Raw genomic sequence first — 23,451 nt, 5'->3', positions numbered from 1 at the left:
AAACAGAAGGCAATTTACTTGAAAGAATATAAACATTTAGAGATCAAAGATATAACATAAAATATACTTGTACAATATTTTTAAAATATTTAAGACTAAAATTTATGTAACTGCATAAAGCATAAATACAAGATTACTCTTTCAATTCAATTATTTTTATCTGCATTTTACATATACTCACCATCTTATATTTAATAAAGCAGGGGAAAAACTCTTAATTTTTAATGGGAGTGATTTATTAATATGTGTAAAGTGCTTTGACAGTCTAATATTCAATGTATTTTTGCGCAAATTCTTTGATTATTTATGCCTTAAAATAAAAAGAACTAGTATGGAAATGTTAACAATCATGCTCATTTGGTCTATTATTAAAATAAAAATAATAAACTTCTATTTTTGAAAATATTCCTTTTTAATTTTATATATCAATATTTTTTAAACAAATATTAGTGGACTTACACTTGTTTTAGAGCAGTGATTCCCAAAGTGGGCGCTACCGCCCCCTGGTGGGCGCTGCAGCGATCCAGGGGGGGCGGTGATGGCCACAGGTGCATTTGTTTTAACTTTTTTTGTATTACCTTTCTATTCTGAGTTCAATAGTTTCATAATTTCAAACTTCAATGTTTCTAATTTACACCTTTCTTTACTATATTTTACGAAAAAGGTAGAAACATTAATACATATATCTTTCTGTTTAATTGCTATTAAAATTTAAAAAAAATTAATTTCCAGGGGGCGCTGAGTAATATTTTTTCTGGAAAGGGGGCGGTAGGCCAAATAAGTTTGGGAACCACTGTTTTAGAGATTTCCCTCTTTAAAATTCATTTAGTTTCATAATTGCCAATAATAGAAACATAATTTTCAGTTACTCCTTTCTAATAGTGTTTTTGTTCGTTTTAAAAATTGAGGTAATAAATAGTTTTAACACAAACTCCTCTTCATATTACCTTTTCATCTTTTCCTCAATTTTAATGGAACTTGATCTGTTTCCACATTCTGCATTCATGCTCTGCCTCTGATTTTTTAAAAATGAGGTTATTATAGAGATATAACTAACATTTTAGGAAACATAGACTGTTAATTAACAATGATTCCTTCAGAATTCAAAATTAAGTTTGCACTGCATATAAAATCAAGCCCAAGTGTAGTTTGTGAAAACTGTACAAAGAAATTTATATTCTGCAGTTATTAAAATTTTCAATGGCACAATCTAAGCTGGAGCATGATTAACAAAATGATTAATAATGTATCAGAACTAAAGCACATAGAGTAACATTTAAAATCATTTTCATACTTGTTAGGACTCTCAAGTATTGTGCCCCCCCCCCAAGCTCCCATTTCACATTTTCATTTTTTGCTCTTGGAGGCCTAAAAAACTAAAATTATATAAAAACTGTGCATTTGTAAAAAGAAAATTAGATTTTTGCATAGTATAGATATATTCTTACATTTTTTTGTTGAATACATACATATGGCATTGAAAGAAACATTACATTAAGACAAATTAAAAACTTCAATGACAAACATTTATGCACATTAAACCTTATTTTCCAAACAGTGCAGAAATTTTAAAAAGCTCCAATAAGTATTTATTATTATATTGTTCACAAAATTCAGTATTGTTTTAAAGATACTTTTGAAGATATGCAATAATAGCTCTAGGTAAAGTGCCAATGCCTTTTCAAACAAGTTAGATTTCACAATGCTCACATCAATCACAAACCAAAACATAGCTCATTCAGTTATAAGTTAGCAAAGGAGAGGCCATTGATTTTGTCGTAGACCACAATTTTAAATAGATTTATTTCAAAGACAAAAATAATGTGTGGCAATAAATAAAGCATGTACAGTCAAAGAAAAACATTACAACTTTAATATTGATATTACTGGATAAATATTTCTAAAGCACAAAAATTAGTACTTTGTATGAAAAATGAGCAAATAGAATGAATATATTCTGGCTTCTCTTTGACTGAGTGAAGATGTGTTTAAATGAAAATTTAACAAAAGCATTATCTATCTAAATGAGCACATTTCATTCTACAAATTACTAAATGTGAAAGAGAGACTTAATTCATTACAAAAGCAATAGAAGAGGATATTTTAAATGAGGTAAAAATCGTGAAAGTGTATTGTGTACTCATTTTTATGATTTAGCACTATTCACTCCTTCAATCATGATTTCAAAAAGTTAAATGATATTTGGTCTTTCTAGAGGCAAATTAAGTCTGTTCTAAGGATGATGATCTATAAATGTGCATAGAGATGTTCATATCAATGTTGCTTGTCATGTAAGCTCACATTTAACTCATGAGAACAAGGATGTCTATCTTCAGAGTTAATAATTCCTAAATGTAAAATTTGATTTAGACATATGAAAAGTGAAGTTTCTCATGTCCTTGGAGTTTTCTTTATAATAATATATTATTTTGGAATAAAGGTAGTTCTGCCTTCAATGAAGAAGACTAATGAGATGGAGACTCTGATGCGAACTAAACAGGAATCCTGAAGCAGGGCTGTCCTCCTTTTTTATTTTATAGAACACTTAATGCCGCATCTCAGTTCTGATTTATTATTTGAGTTGATAACTTATTATCTTAACCAAAAGCGAATTTATGATGATAAATTAAAGACAACCAGAGGTTACAAATAATGGAGAAACATGGATAAGGACAGAGCTTTCCTTGAGAGATTTTTGCTAGTTCTGATACTTTTCTAATTTACAGCTCCCAGGAAATAGTGCTCTTAATCTGTACTTTATTTTCTAACCTAAAGTAGAAACCACATCTTTACATTTAAGAGCTATTTTTCATCCTCATCTGTCATGTACTCCTTTAAAGGTGGTGGAATTCTTTAAGATATTTTCTTTTAAATGAAACATATATAAAGTTCTCTTAATTAAAAGTTCTCTTAGAGATTTAATATTCTGATTAACCAGTGCTGAAATTCAAGCAAGAACCTTCCCTGGTTTTGTTTAAAAAGAACTTTACTTTCAATGGGAAAGTGCAAACATAATAAAATGCAGGGGATTTGGCATCATTGAGAACACAAAACTTTGTATTTGCCAGATTATTTTTTAAAAGAGTAAGTGTTTCCTTTTACTAGTGCTTTACTATCCTTAGTAATGGAAAATTTTTCTTTTAATATTTTCTTTCATTTTTAAATACAGTAATTTTGAATCAACAATGATAAGCTAAAGGTAGACTTTCATATCTATTCAAAAATCCTATAAAAGCAAATGCCAACTGAACAAAAATCCTCTTTTGAATTAAAAGTAAAGAACCCAAGGCTTTCAATCAAGATGTAAATGTCCTTTTAAAGACATTTTATATAAATCTATCATTCATTTGAAATTTGAATTTAATTATTTGTAGAAGAAAGATAATTAGAACTACATTTTGATGACCTGGATCTTTTTCCCCCAGAAGACACGAATATCATGTCATCCCCTGATAACAGAAAATAGTATTTTTCATGCTAAGAAATCTTTTAAATACCTAATTTTTTTTAAGGGAACAGTAAGAGAAAGATGGAGTATTTATTTTTCTGCAATGAAGATTTTTATGTTTCTTTATTTCACCTAGTAATATGTTAGATATAGTCATGAGTAATCATCTCTTTCCCTTGTTAAATCTATCATATATGAAAGAACTTTATGCAACCATTGCAGGTTCATACTTATTCTTACATTTACTAAGATTAGTGAATTGGCTTAGGCAAGAGATTACTCAAGAATTGTTTTTAAAAAGTGTCCGATGTTTTCTAATTAGTAACACCTTTGAGGTAGTGAGTCTGCATACACATGAACAGAAAATATGGCCACGAATATATCACTAACTGTGAGATGATAATAAGAGTTTTTGATTCTTTTAAATTAATAATAAATTGCCTTAGCTAAAGCTATAGAAAAGGATCATCATCATCCATTTTTGAAATTACTTTCCAAAACACTTAATTTCCAGTTAATGAAAATCCAGAACTCAGATGTTTTGTGACTACAAATGCTCCCATTTATGTGGTAGGACCCAAAATATTAAAGTATGATATTTGCAACATTTCTTCTTCCCTCCACCCTCAGCATCTTTTATGGAGACCTATAAGGTCTTTTTGGACTTGCTGTGCTACCTTTCTTTTGCTGATAAGGGTAAGGGGTGTGGTAGGAGCTGAGAAATGAAAAGAGATGGGATGGAGGAATAAAGAGAGAACAGAGGGGACTGAGAAAGGAAGGTTTGGAAAAATTAATAAAGGAATAGAAAAAAGATACCTAGTATTCATGAACCTTTTGCGATAAGAGATTTAACTGACTGCTTTACAGAGTAGAAATTGGGTAGGGAAAGAAATAAAAATGGATTTTTAAGGAAAAAAGTCACCCTTCAGAAGACTTTCTATAAAGACTGCTTTTCAAGGATTGGATTTGGATTTGTTTTCCATTCATGAACTGAGGCCCTAAAGCTGAAGCTGGAAGTCTGCTTTATTTACGTGATAGCTGAATGGATTTTTGAAGGATAGGACAGAGTGAAATAAGAGAAATCATCTTGATTATGGCATGCATAACTTACTTATCAACAGTTATAACAGCGCAAAAGAGCTATAATTATTGATTCTGGTTAAGCTAAGAGCTTTGCAATTTCTGACTTTTTAAATTTGATGATTTATGTACTAATCTCCTCGATTGTGCATTGTTTTAAAAATTTTTTCAGATATGCCTTATAATATGAGAAAATGAGTTGACTACAGACTGGAAATTGACCACCCAGAATATAAGATGAAAATAGTTTCTTCATCTGTCTGATTGTCAAAATCCAAAAAGACTCTCAGTAGTGTAGATAAGAAAATTTAAAATAATGCAGGTACATGAATATATATGCATATTTTAGTTATCAAAGATTTTTCCTGAAGGCTTGTGATTTATGGAAGTTACTCATTTTCTTCCTATAATTAAGTGCTATGCTTATGCATATTAAAGTTTTAATTACTGAATATGTACACTAGTAAATCTCAAAATATTTCATGTAAAATTTTTAAACATATTTGACAACTTAACTATTAACATTCCTGCATATTATCATTCCCTTGGGATCATGGACTCTGTGATTGATAGGCGGTAAAGAAATAGCTTTATTTTTAATGTTTCAGTTTAATATTGCACACATATTTCAACCTTGCTCTGACCATAATGAGGTTCAAGATTACACTCTTAGGATTATCATGCTTATCGTTCTGAAAAATGTAAATGTAATTTTAAAGAGGATTTGGGGTAAGAGACAAAGTGAAAAGACAGTTTATAAAACTAGATAAGGATGTTAGGGAAGAAAAAAAGTATAGATTAACCAGATATGGATAGAATCAGACTTTTTTAAGAAAAAAATTTCTTAACAGAGAACTTCAATGTGGCAAACACTGAATGCTCTTCCTAAAGAAATTTAAACATTTCATCAAAGTTTACAGATGTTGCTGACAGAGTCCTATGGAAGACCATAATTATTCTATTCCTTATTTTTCTAAATACCTTTTTTATTGTATTATAAAAATAAATATATATGGTTAATAAATTTAATCTGTTTTACATCTGTTATTTATGTTATTATTTAATATATATTTGAAGACAGGTAAATGTGGATATTTTATATTTCCTCTAAATGTATTCATATTTGTGTTAATGTATCAAGCAAACTGCAGATAGTTTGTGAGTGATGTGTGACCATGCGGGTGATGGCTGGAAAATGCTGCTAGCTATTTCTGATACACTTACTTAAAAAGTGATGGATTTCCTACTTTTTTCCTTTTTAGTATACTTCAAGGAGTATTTTAAAGACTCTTCCTTTTAGCTCTATACATTTTTTTTTTTGAAATGAGACAAATTAAGCTGTGGTAGGCAAAAATCAGGAGATAAATCATTAAGAAAATAAATATGTGGAAAAGTGTAGTCTAACAGGACAATCAACAAATCTGAAAAAAGATAAACAAAAAAAGTGAATCTCCTTTAATAGCAAGAAAGCTACTGTCACCAAAAAATGTGATTTAGGTAGGAATCTGAGAATGTGGGTAGGCACCTTTATCTATGTGATCAAATAAACACTGATTTATTACATTAGCATCTTTAGACAACCTGGCCTTTTGGTTTTTCTTCCTTAACACATTCTCCCTACTCTTATACCTAGCACAACAGTCATTTTTTTTTTTAGTTTCACAAAGAACAGCTGATTTTATAATTGAATTTGTTCAATTAAGCTGACTCAGCTTAATTCACTAAAAAATGTACTTGTCTTTTTGACAGCCTCCAAGAAGATTATGACAACAGCATACCTTAGCTGTTTCATGCTTTTATGTTACTGTATTATGAACCCAGGTTGACACAATATTTATGCATGTCCATGTGTTAGATCAGTTTATGCTCTCTTTGGAGTATGCAATGGCATACCTGGCTCTTGGAAGGTTTGGAAAACAGCTCAGCATGTTCATGTAACTTATTTTTATGAACAAAACCACAATTCTTAAGCTTGCAAAATGCACTAATATCAAATGGTCAGCTACATGTGTTTATTTTCTTTTGCCACCAGACAACTATTATTAAATGCTGTTTAAATTTAATTAACATTTTAACATTAAATCCAAGGCTATAATCTTAGAGCTTTTATTTCAAGGAATTCTACTGAGAATAATTACTTTTGGAAACTTGTGAAGAAGAGCCAAGGAAATAGTCATGTTTTATTCTATACTTCACTCTGTGAAAGCCGTTAGAGCAAAGGACTCTGTCATGGTCTTTCTAGAGGTGATCTTTATAAGGTAGTAGAGAAAATGTACTATAGTACTGTAGTTAGTAAAAAATTAGAGGGGGAAAGCCTCTAAACTACCACCTACTATGAAATACGTAGGACACTTTTAAAAAAATAGACAAACCCAGCCTTAGAAGATCTGAAAGCACAGTATGTTTTTCCCTTTCCCTCCCCGATAACCCCCTTCTCACCATAGTCACACCTGACAAGAATTCACTACATAAAACCATTGCTCATTTCTGTAAATCTAACAACATTAGGCATCAACAATTAGGCCATTATAAAATAAAATAACAATACGACCCATAGAGTTAAATATAATTATCTAACAAATAAATATGCATGTCAATTTGGAAGCTACTTGATCACAAACCATGAAAATAAGGTCAACTATTTCTTTTTCATCTACCATCAAACTCTAAATACATCATTAAGGAAGTTACATCTGGGCAAATTCCTGTGTTAAGTCCCTGAACACTTCCCAAATGCTGTTATACAAAGTTACACATCCATGCTGAGTTATTTACCATTGTGTAGTGATATCTGCAGTGGGCCAGGGTTTTATTTGCAGGTTATTCAGAGAGGAGCTATGAAGCATGATTTAAAAATCCAGGTTGGAAGCATAAACAAGAGTGTGTGCCCCGTAGTCTGAGCAGGGGACAGCAGTTTGTAAAGTGATGTTTGGAGATTCAGAAGAGCGGGTAGTAGAGAGGATATCTTTCATTATAGAAATGCTGAGGCACAAAACACCGGTGCTTGTAGTCCTTTCATACATGAAATCCTTTCTCCTGTATGTGCATCATGTGTAAACGTAACGTCTGTATACTGCTGACTATTCGTCTCTGGTGTCCAATGAGTATGACTCCAATTCTTCTAATGTCACTGAGAGAGAAAAAGAGAGAGAGAGAGAGGGAGAGAAAGAGAGAGGAGGCAGGGAAAGAGGGGGATAGAGAATAGAGAATATGAACATTTAGATCTGAGATGTTGCCAACTCCTCTTTACTTTTTTCTCTCGCATAAAATTGTGTTTTCAAATTTGGGGAATATCCAAGACCTAAGTATGAGAGAGAGGAAATAAACATTGAGATATGGCAAATATGTAACATGTCTGATTTGCTTTATAAATTTGCCAAAAATTGTATAACTGGTAAAATAAAAGTTTAAGAAGACATATAAATGAACATTAAGAGTTTGTTACTTTTTTCTTCTCCCTGGTGCTAGTGAATACATCAAGTTAACCTCAAATTTAAGGAAAATTTCAAATTCAGGCACTAATGTAATATTCAGACATGTCATAGCCCTAAACATTATATAATTTAGGTAATTGTATAAATTTTCAACAGTGTTAGCAAAATAGTATGTAGGGCAGAATGTATAGTGTGGACTCCATTTGAGTTCTCAGATCTTTCAATAATTTGAAAAAGAATGCCATTGTATTATGCTGAATCATATGAAATTGTCATTACTATTTTAAAACAATGGCAATTTCATATGGTTCAACTTACTAGTTTTAGTATCTAACCTTTTAAGCACATCTTGAGCACTTTTATTGCACACAGGCAAAAGAAAATCTTTGAGACAGTGGGAAAATGACTGGACATAATACTATAGAGAAGGAAATCTGAAATGACATGATAATATTGTATTATTACAATGATTACATTTGATGAAGTAACAGGAAGTGACTACTAGTCTGTAAGATGAGCATATATGAGTAATAAATAACTTACCAGAGTAAAACCATGTTGATGTAAAGTCTATGATGTGAACAAGCCTAATATGCATTTTAGAAATTATTATAAAATTTTAAATAGCGATTTGAATAAAATATATTCTTTTAAAGAATAGTAGTTAAAAGTGTAATGTCCAACTTCCACTAGAACAGTATTTGGAAACGGTGGGGAAAGATGTGGGAATGCTATAGGAGCCTTAGGAAAGGTAGTTTAACCATGGTTTCTTGATACAGTACTTGAATTTATAATCCCCTGGGTGGAGCATCTAAACCCTGTAATAATCCTAGTACCACTTACTCGATGCTCATTCTTGAAATCAGGTCAAAAGTCGTAAACCCTGCAGCCATGAAGTTATTCTTATATTGCCCCATTTTTATAGAATCCAGCCAGTCACCCACTGTGACAAACAGAGGATATTCAGGAACTTCTCCAGGCGACTCCGGCATTCTACAAGGAAAAGAAACCATGGAGACCATTTAAAGCCAGATAAAGCAAAAATTAGCCAACTTTCTTTTTTCTTTTACAGTAATCTTATATCTAACTAGTGGCCCGGTGCATGAAATTCATGCACGGGGGAGAGGGATGTCCCTCAGCCTGGCCTGCACCCTCTCCAATCTGGGACCCCTCAGAGAATGTCCAGTAGTCGGACATCCCTCACACAATCCAGGACTCCTGGCTCCCAACTGCTCACCTGCCAGCCTGCCTGATTGCCCCTAACCGCTTCTGCCTGCCAGCCTGATTGCCTCCTAACTGCACCCCTGCTGGCCTGATTGATGCCTAACAGCTCCCCTGCTGGCCCGATCGCCCCCAACTGCCCTCCCCTGCCAGCCTGATCGCCCCCAACTGCCCTCCCCTGCTGGACTGATTGCCCACAACTGCCCTCCCCTCCCACAACCCACCTCCTCCACTGGGACTGGCCTCCGCGCTGTGCGGAGCCACGGGACCCCCAGGCCTCATTGCGCAGAGCAGCCACTGGGCTCCGCCTCCACTGTGCTCACAGCCATCTTGTGGTGGCCATCTTGTGACGACGTCATGCATGAGGGCCATCTAGGCTTTTATTAGTATAGACTAGAGGCCTGATGCACAAAATTCATGCAAGAGTAGGCCTTCCTTCCCCCGGCTGCAGGCACTGGTATCCCTCTGGCACCCGGACCTGGGCTTCCCTCTGGTCCTGGCTTCGTCTGGAATGACGCCTGGTCTAATTAGCATATTACACTTTTATTATTATAGATGTTTCCAACCTCCATTTAAAAAATTTCTAATTTCCATCATATTCCATCAACCACTTTTATCTGTTCAGTTTCTCTTGTCAGGTTTTTTTTGTTGTTTTTTGTTTTGTCTTTTTCTGCTTTTTGACACTACTGGGTCTTATACTTGGTATATCATGAGAAAACTCACATCTTACAACTTCTTGCACAAAATTATGTTTTCAAATTTGGGGAATATCCACAAGGAGAATAACTAGCCACAGGCTGCTGTTCACTCTTACACTTTCTTATCTGCCACTGAATCCAAAAAATGCTCTTTTGCCTTTTTCACATTTGCTATTGGTAATCCCTTCTGTTTTTCCATGGTGAATTCATTGATTGAGCTTCCATTTATTTGTTCTCATTCAACAATAATACATTATTTATTAAAAAGTAATCTCTGCTGTCAATTTCATGAATGAGATTTATATACATAAAGCATAGGATAATATAGTCCAAAGCACAGATATTAATAAAGCACAAAATTAAGCAAAATCAATGCAAGGTTGGGTTAACAAGAAAAAGGAATCCAGCATTGATGAGTTTTAAATTAAGTGATACAGAAATTTGTATTTTTGTTTCTCAAATCTGATGCACAGGGCATTGCAGTTGGGAATAGTCTTATAGTTTTGATATAAAAATAATGTAAAGGTATTATTTGGGAAGGCTAGGGGAAGTGTGTGTATACATACATAAACATATATGTATGTCATATATGTATGTAAATACATATATAGTATATACACAAATTACTTTTATATAAGTTAAAGTCAGACAGAGAGAATAAAATGGAATTTACTTTAGAAATTATAATAAAAGTAACTCAGAATTATGTATTTAAGCCATTCTGACAATAAACTATATTATTCTCCTTACCAAATAACATGAAAATTAATGTTAACAATATTTTGTGTAGTTTTAAAAAATACATGATAGTAAAAGTGCTTTTATAGTAACAAGCATGTTATTAGCTCTTTAGGGTAATCTTATCTAATAAAAGAGTAATATGCAAATTGACCATCACTCCAACACACAAGATGGACACCACAAGATGGCCGTTAGGGGAGGGCAGTTGTGGGCGATCAGGCCAGCAGGGGAGGGCAGTTGGGGGGACCAGGCCTGCAGGGGTGGGCAGTTGGGGGGAACCCAGGCCTGCAGTGGAGGGCAGTTGGGGGGGACCAGCCCTGAAGGGGAGGGCAGTTAGAGGGAACCAGGCCTGCAGGGAAGAGCAGTTAGGGGTGACCAGGCCAGCAGGGGAGGGCAGTTGGGGGTGACCAGGCCTGCAGGGGAGGGCAGATGGGGGGGCCAGGCCTGCAGGGGAGGGCAGTTGGGGGGGACCAGGCCTACTGAAGAGGGCAGTTGGGGGGGACCAGGCTGGCAAGGGAGTGGTTAGGGGTGATCAGGCTGGCAGGCAGAAGCAGTTAGGGGCAATCAGGCAGGCAGGCAGGTGAGTGGTTGGGAGCCAGGAGTCCTGGATTGTGAGAGGGATGTCCGACTGCCCGTTTAGGCCTGATCCCACCAGGATCCCAGATTGGAGAGGGTGCAGGCTGGCTGAGGGACACACACACTCCCCCCGCACACCCCCCCCCCCCGTGCATGAATTTTGTGCACCAGACCTCTAGTAAATATATAATTTTAAAACTTATTAGGTCTAGAATCTATCTATACTAATAAAAGCCTAGGTGGCCCTTGTGCGAGACATTGCCACAGATGGCTGCCACAAGATGCTGTGCACACAGCGGAGGTGGGGCCTGGCTGCTGCTCTGTGCGATGAGGCCTGGGGGTCCCGTGGCTCCGCGTGGTGCGGAGGAGGCTAGTCCTGGCATCTCTGCTGCCTCCCGTGGAGGAGGTGGGTCGCAGCAGGGGAGGGCAGTTGGGGGCAATTGGGCTGGTAGGGGAGGGTAGTTGGGGATGATCGGGCCGGCAGGGGAGGGCAGTTGGGGGTGATCAGGCCAGCAGGGGAGAGCAGTTGCGGGTGATTGGGCCAGCAGGGGCGGCAGTTGTGGGCGACCAAGCTGGCAGGGGAGGGAAGATGGGGGAGACTGGACCAGCATGGGAGGGCAGTTGGGAGTGATCGGGCCAGCAGGGGAGGGCAGTTGGGGGAGATCGGGCCGGCAGGAAGCGGTTAGGGAGTGATCAGGCTGGCAGGCAGAAGCGGTTAGGGGTAATCAGGCAGGCGAGTGGTTAGGAGCCAGTGGTCCTGGATTGTGAGAGGGATGTCTGACTGCCGGCAGTCAGACATCCCCCAAGAGGTCCCAGATTGGAGAGGGTGCAGGCCCGGCTGAGGGACAACCCCTCCTCCCACCCCCGTGCATGAATTTCATGCACTGGGCCACTAGTATTACATAATAAAGCAGTAACAATTTTTTAATGATTGGTGTTTGAGTAAAATCAATAATTTCTAAGTAATACAAGCCTTTCCCATTAGAAGTGAACCTCTGAATTATTTTTATTAGAATACTAGGGGCCTGGTGCACGAAGATTCATGCATGGGGATGGGGGTTGGGGAGTTCCCTCAGCCCGACCGGCACCCTCTCCAATCTGGGAGCCCTCTGCAATCTGGAGTTTCTGTCTGTCTTTGCAATCATATGAACGAATTGTCTGAGACCCCCAACCCAGTTTGGTTTGTTGCTCACAGAATAATAGAGGCATTTTTTTTCCTTTGCTTCATTGGTGGAGATTTCCTGGAAGTTTTAGGATATCTTCCCTTTAATTTTTCCTAGACACTATGATTTTACTTATGTCTCTCATCTTTGCTTTCCCTCCATCCCCCACTGCAATAGTAACTTGCTCCAGGCTCACTTTGCTCTAGTGCAGTGGTTCTCAACCTTCCTAATGCCGCGACCCTTTAATACAGTTCCTCATGTTGTGGTGACCCCCAATTTCATTGTTACAAATTGAACATAATTAAAGCATAGCGATTAATCACAAAAACAATATGTAATTATATATGTGTTTTTTGATGGTCTTAGGCCACCCCTATGAAAGGGTCGCTTGACCCCCAAAGGGGTCACGACCCACAGGTTGAGAACCGCTGCTCTAGTGTCTAGGAGATCCGTCTGCCACCAGAACTATGATTCCCAGCATTCCTGGTGCTCCCCGCGCTCTGGGCTTCTGATTCTGGACCTGGGGCTGCCATCAGAACTACTATTCCCAGAATTCCTGGTGCTCCCCACACTGGAAGCGACCGAGTGAGCCATGTCCCCCCAAGCTGCCGGCTCTCCCACTTCTTCTCTCCACCTGGCGCCTGTGTATGCAAATTAACCCACCATCTTTGGCGGGTTAATTTGCATATTCACCCCATTGGCTGGTGAGCGTAGCAAAGGGACGGTCAATTTACATGTTTCTCTTTTATTATATAGGATTGAAGGTTAATCCAACTTTCATTTACTTTGCTTTTAGTTATTTATAAAATTAAAGAATGAAAGAATCTATGGAGACTAACTAGAGCCATAGTCACATTTGGAATATTTCATTATAATGTTCTTTACATCCATATTTGAACTATTTCAGCTTTAATTAGAAACTAATAGTATATGAGCACATATGATTAAACCACATGAAATAAGAATACCTCCACTATGAACAGAATGGCATATGCCTGCTATGTAACCCTGGTATTGTAGTGCTAAAAATTATAGGAGTGGGAGTTAGGTTCTAAGGTCAGTGAATAAGGTAAAAATCAAAAGAGAATCTCTATCAAAATTACCCTTAAAATCTTTTAAACTATCCTTAAATGACCAGGACTTGGGTGTCTGGGAGCATAAAAGCCAAAAACATTATGCATGGTCATACAAGTAGTAACGTATGACTCCTGAAGACCCTGAAAGGTGCCCCTTGGAACTGTTCAGGACAGAGTTCCTCCTAAAGGCCTAGAATTCATTTATTTGTTTTTTTCTTTAATTGTTACATTGACTTCCCTTTTTCTAAACTGGGGTCTAGTTGAAGGTGGGGGTGGGGGTAAAAAGAGAGGATAAGCTAATCCAGGGGCTTTTGTTCTTTATATATAACTAGAGGCCTGGTGCATGGAGTGGGGGGTTCCCTCAGTCCAGCCTGCACCCACTCCAATCGGACACCCCTCAGGGGATGTCCAACCAGCAGTCGGACACCCCTCTCACAATCTGGGATTGCTGGCTCCTAAGCACTCACCTACCTACCTGCCTGATTGCCCCTAACCCAGCCGTGGGCAAACTACGGCCCGCGGGCCGGATCCGGCCCATTTGAAATGAATAAAACTAAAAAAAAAAAAAAGACCGTACCCTTTTATGTAATGATGTTTACTTTGAATTTATATTAGTTCACACAAACACTTCATCCATGCTTTTGTTCCAGCCCTCCGGTCCAGTTTAAGAACCCATTGTGGCCCTCGAGTCAAAAAGTTTGCCCACCCCTGCCCTAACCCCTCTGCCTGCCTGCCTGATTGCACCTAACTGCCTCTGCCTGCCTGCCTGATCGCCCCTAACTGCCCTTCCCTGCCGGGCTGATTGAGCCCCCAACTGCCTCTGCCTGCCTGATCACCCTTAACTTGCCCTCCCTTGCCGACCTGATCTTGCCCCCAACTGCCCTTCCCTGCCTTCCTGATCTTGCCCCCAACTGCCCTCTCCTGCCATCCTGATCTTGCCCCCAACTGCCCTCCCCTGCCAGCCTGATCTCGCCCCCAACTGCCCTCCCCTGCCAGCCTGATCTCGCCCCCAACGCCCTCAGCTGCCAGCCTGATCTCACCCCTAACTGCTCTCCCCTGCCGGCTTGATCGCCCCTAACTGTCTCTGCCTGCCTGATTGCCCCTAACTGCCCTCCTCTGCTGGTCTGATCTCGCCCCCAACTGCCCTCTCCTGCCAGTCTGATCTTGCCCCTAACTGCTCTCCCCTGCTGGCCTGTTCGCCCCTAACTGCCTCTGCCTGCCTGATCAACCCTAACTGCCCTTCCCTGCCGACCTGAACTTGCTCCCAAATGCCCTCCCCTGCAGGCCAATTTGGTTCTGATTGGTCAGTTTCTATGCCAGTCAGAGTCTCTGGGCCTATTGACAGGGCCTGATCAGAAAGGTGGGGCTGATCAGCAGCCCCGGTGGAGGCCTAGAGAGTAATGAAGGCTCAGCTGTTGGCCAGGCTGGGAGAGAAAGAGAGGCAAGTTCTGATCAATGGCTGCCAAGAGGCTATGGATCAGACCCTGCCTCTCTCTCTGTAGGCCTCTCTCCGAGCCTGATCCACAGCCCCTTAGGCAGTCAGTGCTGGATCGGGGCACCCGCAGCGGCCCCAGTCAGTGCTGGTCACCACGGCAACCCAGCACTGATTTCTGGTCTGGTTGTGCCTTCGGTGGTAATCAGTCGTTATGACCCTGGCTCTTTATTATAAACTAAATGCATGTATCTTGTGACTATACTTTAGTCCACACGAATATGGTATGCTTAACAGTGACTTGTGTTCTTTTTACTGCTTCTCAAAAATCTATAATATTTCCTATTTTTAAAAAACATATTTTTATTGATTTCAGGGAGAAAGGGAGAGACAGAGAGAGAGACAGAGACAGAAACATCAATGATGAGAGAGTATCATTGATCGGCTGCCTCCCATATGCCCCACATTGGGGATTAGCCTTCAACCTGGGCGTGTGCCCTGACAGGGATCAAACTGTGACCTCCTGATTCATAGGTCGATGTTCAACCACTAAGCCATGCTGGCCAGACCATATTTCCTATTTTAGACGCTATGCCACATTCTCTTCTGTACTGTAAACTGCAATGTTTCTTGATTGTGGGCTGTTTCATTCTAAATATTAGAGTAATTCATGATTTGACCTTAAACAAGGATTAGTCATGTCCAAAGATTAAAAGCTATTATAGCATCTACCAGTAAATACTTTAATTATTGCTATATTTCTTCATTTCCTAGAGGTGTTTATATTAATAAGTATTGTCAAATAAAAATTCATATATAAATACAAAATAATAAAGGTCTCCATGGAAAACAGAGATAATCAGGGTTTTTAGTTGTGGCATTTCTCAGCATCTTCCTTATTCAAATGTCCAGTGAGAATACATAAGAGGATTCAGAATAGCTTCTGCACTGTCTTCCTAAGTTATCTGACCAGTTTCTAAGGAATATGCTTTAGGGAATACTGCTGTAGTAACGTCACTAAATTTAAATATCAAAATGTCTAGGGTACTCTTATTGCTTACTACAAATAAAACCACACCTTTAGAAAACTAATGTCCTGTTTGAAAACAATCTGGCTTTCATATCTTTCAATTACTTGTCAAAGAAGTTTGTTGAAACTGAAGAAAAGGAAAGAATGTATTCCAGTGACTTTCCTTTCATACTCCACCCCATTCTTGGTGCACACGCATAGTTGGATGACTTCACTTCTCTGTCTCCTGAGATGAGGCTGGTTTAATTCCTGAGTTTTCAAAATTTCATAATTGGTGAGTGGAAATGTAATTTGCTAATTTCATGTCCTTAGTATAGAAAGCTCATGGAAGGACATACTGTATACTAAATGATTTAAATGGCCTATTTCTCTATTGAAAAGCATCCACTGTTTGCTACCAGGATGTTTTAATACCATAATCCCCTTTCTCTCCACACATTTCGAGTAACCTAGTTACGCTTTGGCCTTTATATGACTGCATTGGCAATTGATTTAGTAAGGTCAGGGACCCCTCATTGTTCACAGCCCCTGTGCAATAACTCTTCTCTCAGCTTTTCTTATAATGAAGTTGAAAAATGCTGCCTGTTTCCTGGCTTTGAGAGCTGGGTACCATCAGCCTCACATGAATTCTCAGGAATATTACCTAATAAACAATAAATGCTCTTTCTTAGCAACCATGTACAATGATAAATTCAGTCTGCTATTTGCTGAGTGCTTAGAAATTTCCTTTTTGTGTGTGATTAGTGCGAGCTGCCCACCTGAGAAATGTCCTCACAGCAAAACCTGCAGCTCACATTTTAAAAAGCACATATTATAGAACAGAAGGTCAAGGGCCTACTGCTTTCCTCAGATAAACGAGGAGGGGGTAGCATTAGGAAATCCCAGGTATAACTTATGATCAATTTATATTAGGGAAAAGGCTAGAGTAGGTAATGATACAGTTCAAGGTGCAATAAATATATACTTTCAATACATCGAAATATGTAAAACAATAGTACTGACACAGCAAGTAAGTTTTTATGTAATGAGCCCTTTGAGTTGATGATAGTACTAGTCTTTTAATTTAGAAAGTTGTTAGATAGCTTATCAATAGGTATCAAAACTGTCATTAAAAAGCAAGAAGGTATATAAATATATTTTTCAGACAAACAAAATAGGAACAGACCCATAGTTACAGAGAATAGACTGATAGTTGCCAGAGGAGAGAGGTGTTGGGGGACTGGGTGAAAATGGGGAAGGAATTAAGAACTAAAAATTCATAGTCACAAAATAGTCCAGAGATATAAAGTACAGCATAGGGAATATAGTTGATAATATTATAATTACTATGTGTGGTGCAGGTGGGTACATGAAATATCAGGGAAGGGGGGACACTTTGTAAAGTATATGATTGTCTAACCACTATGCTGTACACCTGAAACTAATACAAAAGAATATTGAATATAAACTGTAATTGAAAAATAAAGTCTAAAAAAGCAAGAAGGTTTTTATCCTCAAAAGTTTTCCATTTTATATTCAACATGTAAATATAATAGTAATAGAACTATTAAAATGATTCAAGATTAGTGCTTGAGAAGCACTATTGCAAGGTAAGATCTTGTTTTAATAGGAAATCATTACATTCATTACAAGCTTAAAGGCTTTTCTCCACTTACTACTCTAACATAACATTTTTTCCTAGCTCTTACATTTATATATGGTTAGCAGAACTGTACAGAGAAGGTCCATTCTATTTTATATTCACTTTATTTCAAATATTTATAAATATTTTGCATGTTTCAAGTCTTCATAGCGACTATTCAAATGAGTGTATAATAGTTTATGTTAATGCTTAATAATTATTAATTCCCTAAAATTAGACTCTTAGATTGCTAACAACATTCTTTTATTATAGATGATTATACAGTCTTAAAGCATGTATCTTTTTGCTTCAGTTCAGGTAATTCCTTGGGGAAAATCCATAAGAAAGAAAAAAAAATTAAGATGAAGTTAAAAGTCCCTGATGGCAGGAACCATATCTCACATCTTTCTATTTTTTGTAGGCCTTAGCACAATGCTGAAAGTATTACAGAAATTTGTAAAATAAATGATTTAGCCTTGAATATTTTTTATAAAAAAGTATGATCTGTGACAGAATGGCTGATTCATATTGAATAATCTATTCTCATTTGATTTTGTTAACTAGAACAGTGCCTATTGATGTAACAGTCAGTCTATTAAAGAATATGCTTTTTACTTAGTGTATTTCTTGAATTGTGAAAGTGTTTGCTTATCTCTGCTTTATAGACTTCAGAGTGGAGGAAAAGACAGTTAAAGGTGGAGTGAGGTAGCACAGGGTTACCAGACCTAGAACCACAAAATCAGCATTTACTTTATTCAATATCAATGCTTTTACATGAGTTTCTTTCTCATGTAAAGGAACTACACTTTACACTATTTAGTTTATTCATAAAGTAATATCCTGATACATATACTACCTATCTCACCTTTGAATGAAGAAAAAACATTGCCCTTTCTACAATTAGACCGAACAGTCAACTTGAACATAAGTTAAGTTAATGAAAGAATTGATATTTTTTTTAACATTTAAAGTGTAATTTTATTCCAAATATTCTAAAATCCATAGAACCATGCCATATATCTTGTGACTATTTCGTGCTTCTGGGCAATATCTTTTTGTTCTAAACCCGTGGTCGGCAAACTGTGGCTCGCGAGCCACATGGGGCTCTTTGGCCCCTTGAGTGTGGCTCTTCCTAAGCCTTAGGAGTACCCTAATTAAGTTAATAACAGTGTACCTACCTATATAGTTTAAGTTTAAAAAATTTGGCTCTCAAAAGAAATTTCAATCGTTGTACTATTGATATTTGGCTCTGTTGACTAATGAGTTTGCCGACCACTGTTCTAAACAATGTGATTCTCCACAGTGTTAAATTGGAAATGTGAATTATTTTTTGTCAGCTCTTTATTTTCAGAAAGTCTTCAGGATTTTTTATCAATATTATTTAATTCTTCTAAAAGCCTGATAATTGGTGCAAAGTATAAAGGAATAAAATTCAAAACAAAATTTAAAATGAGAGGTATGTTTGAACATTAGGAGGGATAGATGCTGAGTAGGAAAATACTGTTTAAAACACTCCCATAATTCCGAGTACCCAGTGCATGGTCCCTATAGCTAGAGTAATAGATTACTGAACCTCAAGGAAAGTCTATTTGTGTGAAGAAATAACACAGGGATATAAATAGATTTCATATCGCATGCCAACTACAATTCGTTAGCCGTGGTTGTCAAAATGTTGCCTTGAGAGGAATACTGAGGTAGCATTTGGGCGCAGTGGGAAAGTGTGTGATGATTAGTAATGTCTGCCATAACAAGGGAAAAAGCAAAGCATATATTTTCCAACACTGGAAAAATTCAATCTACAAAAATGCCTGAGGATGTAATTCTGGAATTGTGTGACTGCCATATTTTCCTGATTTTGCTATTTTGTTGTAGTTTCTATTTTTTTTCCAAGTAATGTTCTTCAAGTGGCTGAGCATTACAGGAAGATCTTGGGGGAATAGAAAATATGGACTATGAATTTGCTACTTATTCCCATAAACGAGGGCATATACTCTACATCCTTGTATGTGTAGTGGAACATAAAATAATAGGTTGTGCCCCACTACAAATTCTTTTGGGGATTTTAGTATACTCCATTTATGAAGCCTGGTTATTTCAGAGAAAAACCTATCTGGAAATGTAAAAATGTACCCTCTTTCCTATAATCACATTTTTGAAACAGTGCTGTATTGGGAAAAATCTTAGCATTTTGTGGGATTGTTTACTGTGTATGGAAAGAACAAGAGCTATGTAGTCAGTGCACCTCATTCAAATTCCTGATCTAATAATTATTTGCTGTGTACCTTTGGGAAAGTTAGCCTCTTCGAGTCTTCATTTCCTTATCTGAGGGATGGAGATAATAATTGTAGGGAATAAATGACCTAACAGATGAAGGTGCCTAGTACAATGTCTGGCACATAGTAGGATCTCAAATAACAGTAAGATTGTTGATAATGTATATTAAATTTTGTATCAACATTAGTATTGGTGTTAACATTGGTATTATTATTTTGTGCCAACAGTTCAGGTAAATTGATTTTCTAATGGGTGGAAATTTCACACTTCCTGATTAATACTTAATGTTCTGTCTTCCTTCCACAAAGCTTTGCTAATCCCTCAATTCAACACTGGGTTTTGTCCAGCTAGTTACTTCTCTGACATAAAAAACATCATTAAAAGTGTTTGTTACAGAAGTCAAACAAAACAAGTTCTCCATGAGTTGGTATACAGAGTTAACAATTTAGCAAGTGCTGATTATGTACAGTCCAGGCAACACTGAGCAAGATCTTTCAAAATGAATGGAAAAAGGTATATCAGATTGTTGAAAGTTATTGCCCACTGAAGACAGCATTATAGGTGCTTTATTAACTAGATGAAGAGAGGCAGTACCATTTAGTTTTATAATGTTAACTTGTAGTTCTCTAAAGCAGAGGTTCTGAATTAAGATACTGGTTTGAGTTTTTCTCTACCTTCATGATTCACATATTAATGGAAGCTTTAAAAGTTAAACTAGATTTATATATATTAAGAAAAGTGGTGGGAATCAACATGATTAAAATGGCCATACTACCCAAAGCAATCTATACATTCAATGCAATCCCTATTAAAATACCAACGCCATATTTCACAGACCTAGAACAAACTCTCCAAAAATTCAATTGGAATAAAAAAAAGACCCTGAATAGCCGCAACAATCTTGAAAAAGAAGAACAAAGTTGGAGGAATCACAATATCAGATATCAAATTATACTATAAAGCCATAGTACTCAAAACAGCCTGCTACTGACACAAGAACAGGCATATAAACCTTTGGAACAGAACAGAGACCCCCCAAAATTGACCCAACTCATTAAACTCTCCATCAATATTTAACAAAAGAGACAAGAGCATACAATGGAGTCAAGACAGTCTCTTCAATAAATGGACAGATACATGCAAAAAAATGAAACTAGACCACCAACTTACACCATACACAAAAATAAACTCAAAATGGATAAAAGACTTAAATATAAGATGTGAAACCATAAAAATCTTAGAAGAAACCATTGGCGGCAAAATCTCAGACATTTTTCGTAGCAATGTTTATAGATACATCTCCTAGGACAATGGAAACTAAGGAGAAAGTAAACAAATGAGTCTACATCAAAATAAAAAGCTTTTGCACAGCAAAAGAAACCATCAACAAAATAACAAGAGAGCCCACTGCATGGGAGAACATATTTGCCAATGATACATCCTATATGGGTTTAACCTCCCAAATTTATAGGGAATCAAAAAATGGACAAAGGACATAAATAGACAGTTCTCCAAAGTGGATATAGAGAAGGCCAACAAGCATATGAAAAAATGCTGAAAGTCATTAATCATCAGAGAGATGCAAATCAAAAGGACAATGAGGTACAACCTCACACCTGTCAGAATGTCTATCATCAACAAATCAACAAACAACATGTGTTGGCGAGGATGTGGAGAAAAGGAACCCTCATGCACTGCTGGTGGGAATGCAGACTGGTGCAGCCACTGTGGAAAACAGTTTGGAGTTTCCTCAAAAAATTAAAAATGGAATTCCCATTTGACCCAGTGATCCCACTTCTAGGACTATATCCCAACCAGAAACACCAATCAGAAAGGATATATGCACTCCTATGTTCATAGCAGCACAATTTACAATAGCTAAGATTTGGAAACAGCCTAAGTGCTCAGCAGATGAGTGGATTAAGAAACTGTGGTTCATCTACATAATGGAATACTACGCTGCTGTAAAAAAGAAAGAACTCTTACCATTTGCAATGGCATGGATGGACTTGGAGAGCATTATACTAAGTGAAATAAGCCAGTCGGAGAAAGATAAATATCACATGTTCTCAGTCATATGTGGAATATAACAAACAACATAAACTGATGAACAAAAATAGACCCAGAGACATAGAAACATCAAACAGACTGTCAAACCTCAGAGGGAAGACAGGGGAGGGTATGTGTGGGGAGAAGAGATCAACAAATGAACTCATATGTGTATATGCATAACCCATAGACACAGACAATAGGGTGGTGAAGGCCTGGGGGGAGGGGCGGAGTAGGAGAGATCAATGGGGGAAAATGGGACATATGTAATACTTTCAACAATAAAGATTAAAAAAAAAGAAAAGAAAAGTGGTGGTTCCAGTTCCTAAGAGCTAAGATATTATAAGATCCTTAGCTATGGTCCAATAGGTAGTAAGAATATTTCTCAGTGCCTTGGCCTGAACAGAATATGATTTTTGTGGCAAGTGACTATCAAAGACTGGTTCATCTGATCAGCAACTGCCCATCCCTGGATGTCACCTTTTTAAAGCTAATATTGTCAAGGAGCCCATAATCTGTAAAATTCTTTGTCAGTGACATTCTGGGGATCTGGAGCAGAGATTGTAGGAAAGTGTTGTTTTCCTATTACACTGCAGCACTGTGCGAAAGAGCATTGGCCAGCTGACATCAACATACAGTGGATGGAGGAAGCGAGTGGGGTTGAAGAGATGGGAGAATGAATGTGTAGGACAATGTGGATGGGGCTGGGAAGGTGGGGCTGGGAAGGTGGGGCTGGGTGAACGAACACCGATATAGCCATCAATCCACTTCATGCTATTAAACTACTGGACCCAAGATGTAACTCTGGACTCTGGGACTATGCTTGACTTGGGGTTGAGAGTAGTTACCAATTTGATCATGAAGATCAGGGAAGAGGGAGCAAGAGGTGTTCCTGCTGCAATTGTCCACATAGCCTTGGCCTCAAACTGGGCCTTTTCTCCCAGGGGCTGTGCACCATGTGATAGCTACAAATAATTCTTTGAAAGGAGATTATAGGGCAGAATTATAGAATAAATTAAAGTGAAAAGAGTATGAAATTCACACATATGAAAGGATAACTGCCTATATTATAAAGGTGTTTTTGAAAAATTATTTTTTACAATCAATTTAAGGTTGTAGTTACAATAACACTATGCTCACTAATATATCCATACACCTTCTTGAGTAGGAGAGAAAGCAAGAAGTTCGGGAACTGCACAGAGCTCTGAATGCTCCCATGGGAGTGTGTCAGGTCCAGGACTATCAGCATTATTTAGAGATGCTGCTCAAAATAATGAAAGCCTTCTCTGCCCAACATTATTTCTGTTGGGCATGTCTTTTGAAAGGAAATATTAAAGGTATAAGGTTATGAAATTTCCACTATGTTAGTATAAACTTATTAAGCTGTGGATTTCGCAGCCTTCCTCATCCCCCTTTGTTCCCTTAATTTCTTCCCCTCTTACTACTCTGTTAAGAGAAAGGTTAAAATCTTCTCAGGTGGCCGAAACCGGTTTGGCTCAGTGGATAGAGCGTCGGCCTGCGGACTGAAAGGTCCCAGGTTCGATTCCGGTCAAGGGCATGTAACTGGGTTGCGGGCACATCCCCAGTAGGTGGTGTGCAGGAGGCAGC

At 37.6% G+C, this 23,451-nt stretch overlaps 1 protein-coding gene across 1 annotated transcript in view; it reads right to left on the bottom strand.

Moving 5' to 3' along the window:
* Positions 1 to 7,543: 7,543 nt before the first annotated feature.
* The window catches only part of LOC102423914 (ephrin type-A receptor 6), a gene marked incomplete at its 5' end in the record, with an annotated part of 354,481 nt that continues 338,573 nt past the window's right edge, over positions 7,544 to 23,451 (bottom strand). The window contains 2 exons of the mRNA XM_023762099.1: positions 7,544 to 7,658; positions 8,806 to 8,955. Coding sequence (XP_023617867.1) covers positions 7,544 to 7,658; positions 8,806 to 8,955 — 265 coding nt within the window. The remainder of the gene's footprint in view (positions 7,659 to 8,805; positions 8,956 to 23,451) is intronic.

This window comes from Myotis lucifugus, unplaced genomic scaffold, assembly GCF_000147115.1.
Source record: "Myotis lucifugus unplaced genomic scaffold, Myoluc2.0 scaffold_231, whole genome shotgun sequence".
NCBI classification, from domain to species: Eukaryota; Metazoa; Chordata; class Mammalia; order Chiroptera; family Vespertilionidae; genus Myotis; species Myotis lucifugus.
This window is presented reverse-complemented; position numbering and strand designations above follow the sequence as displayed.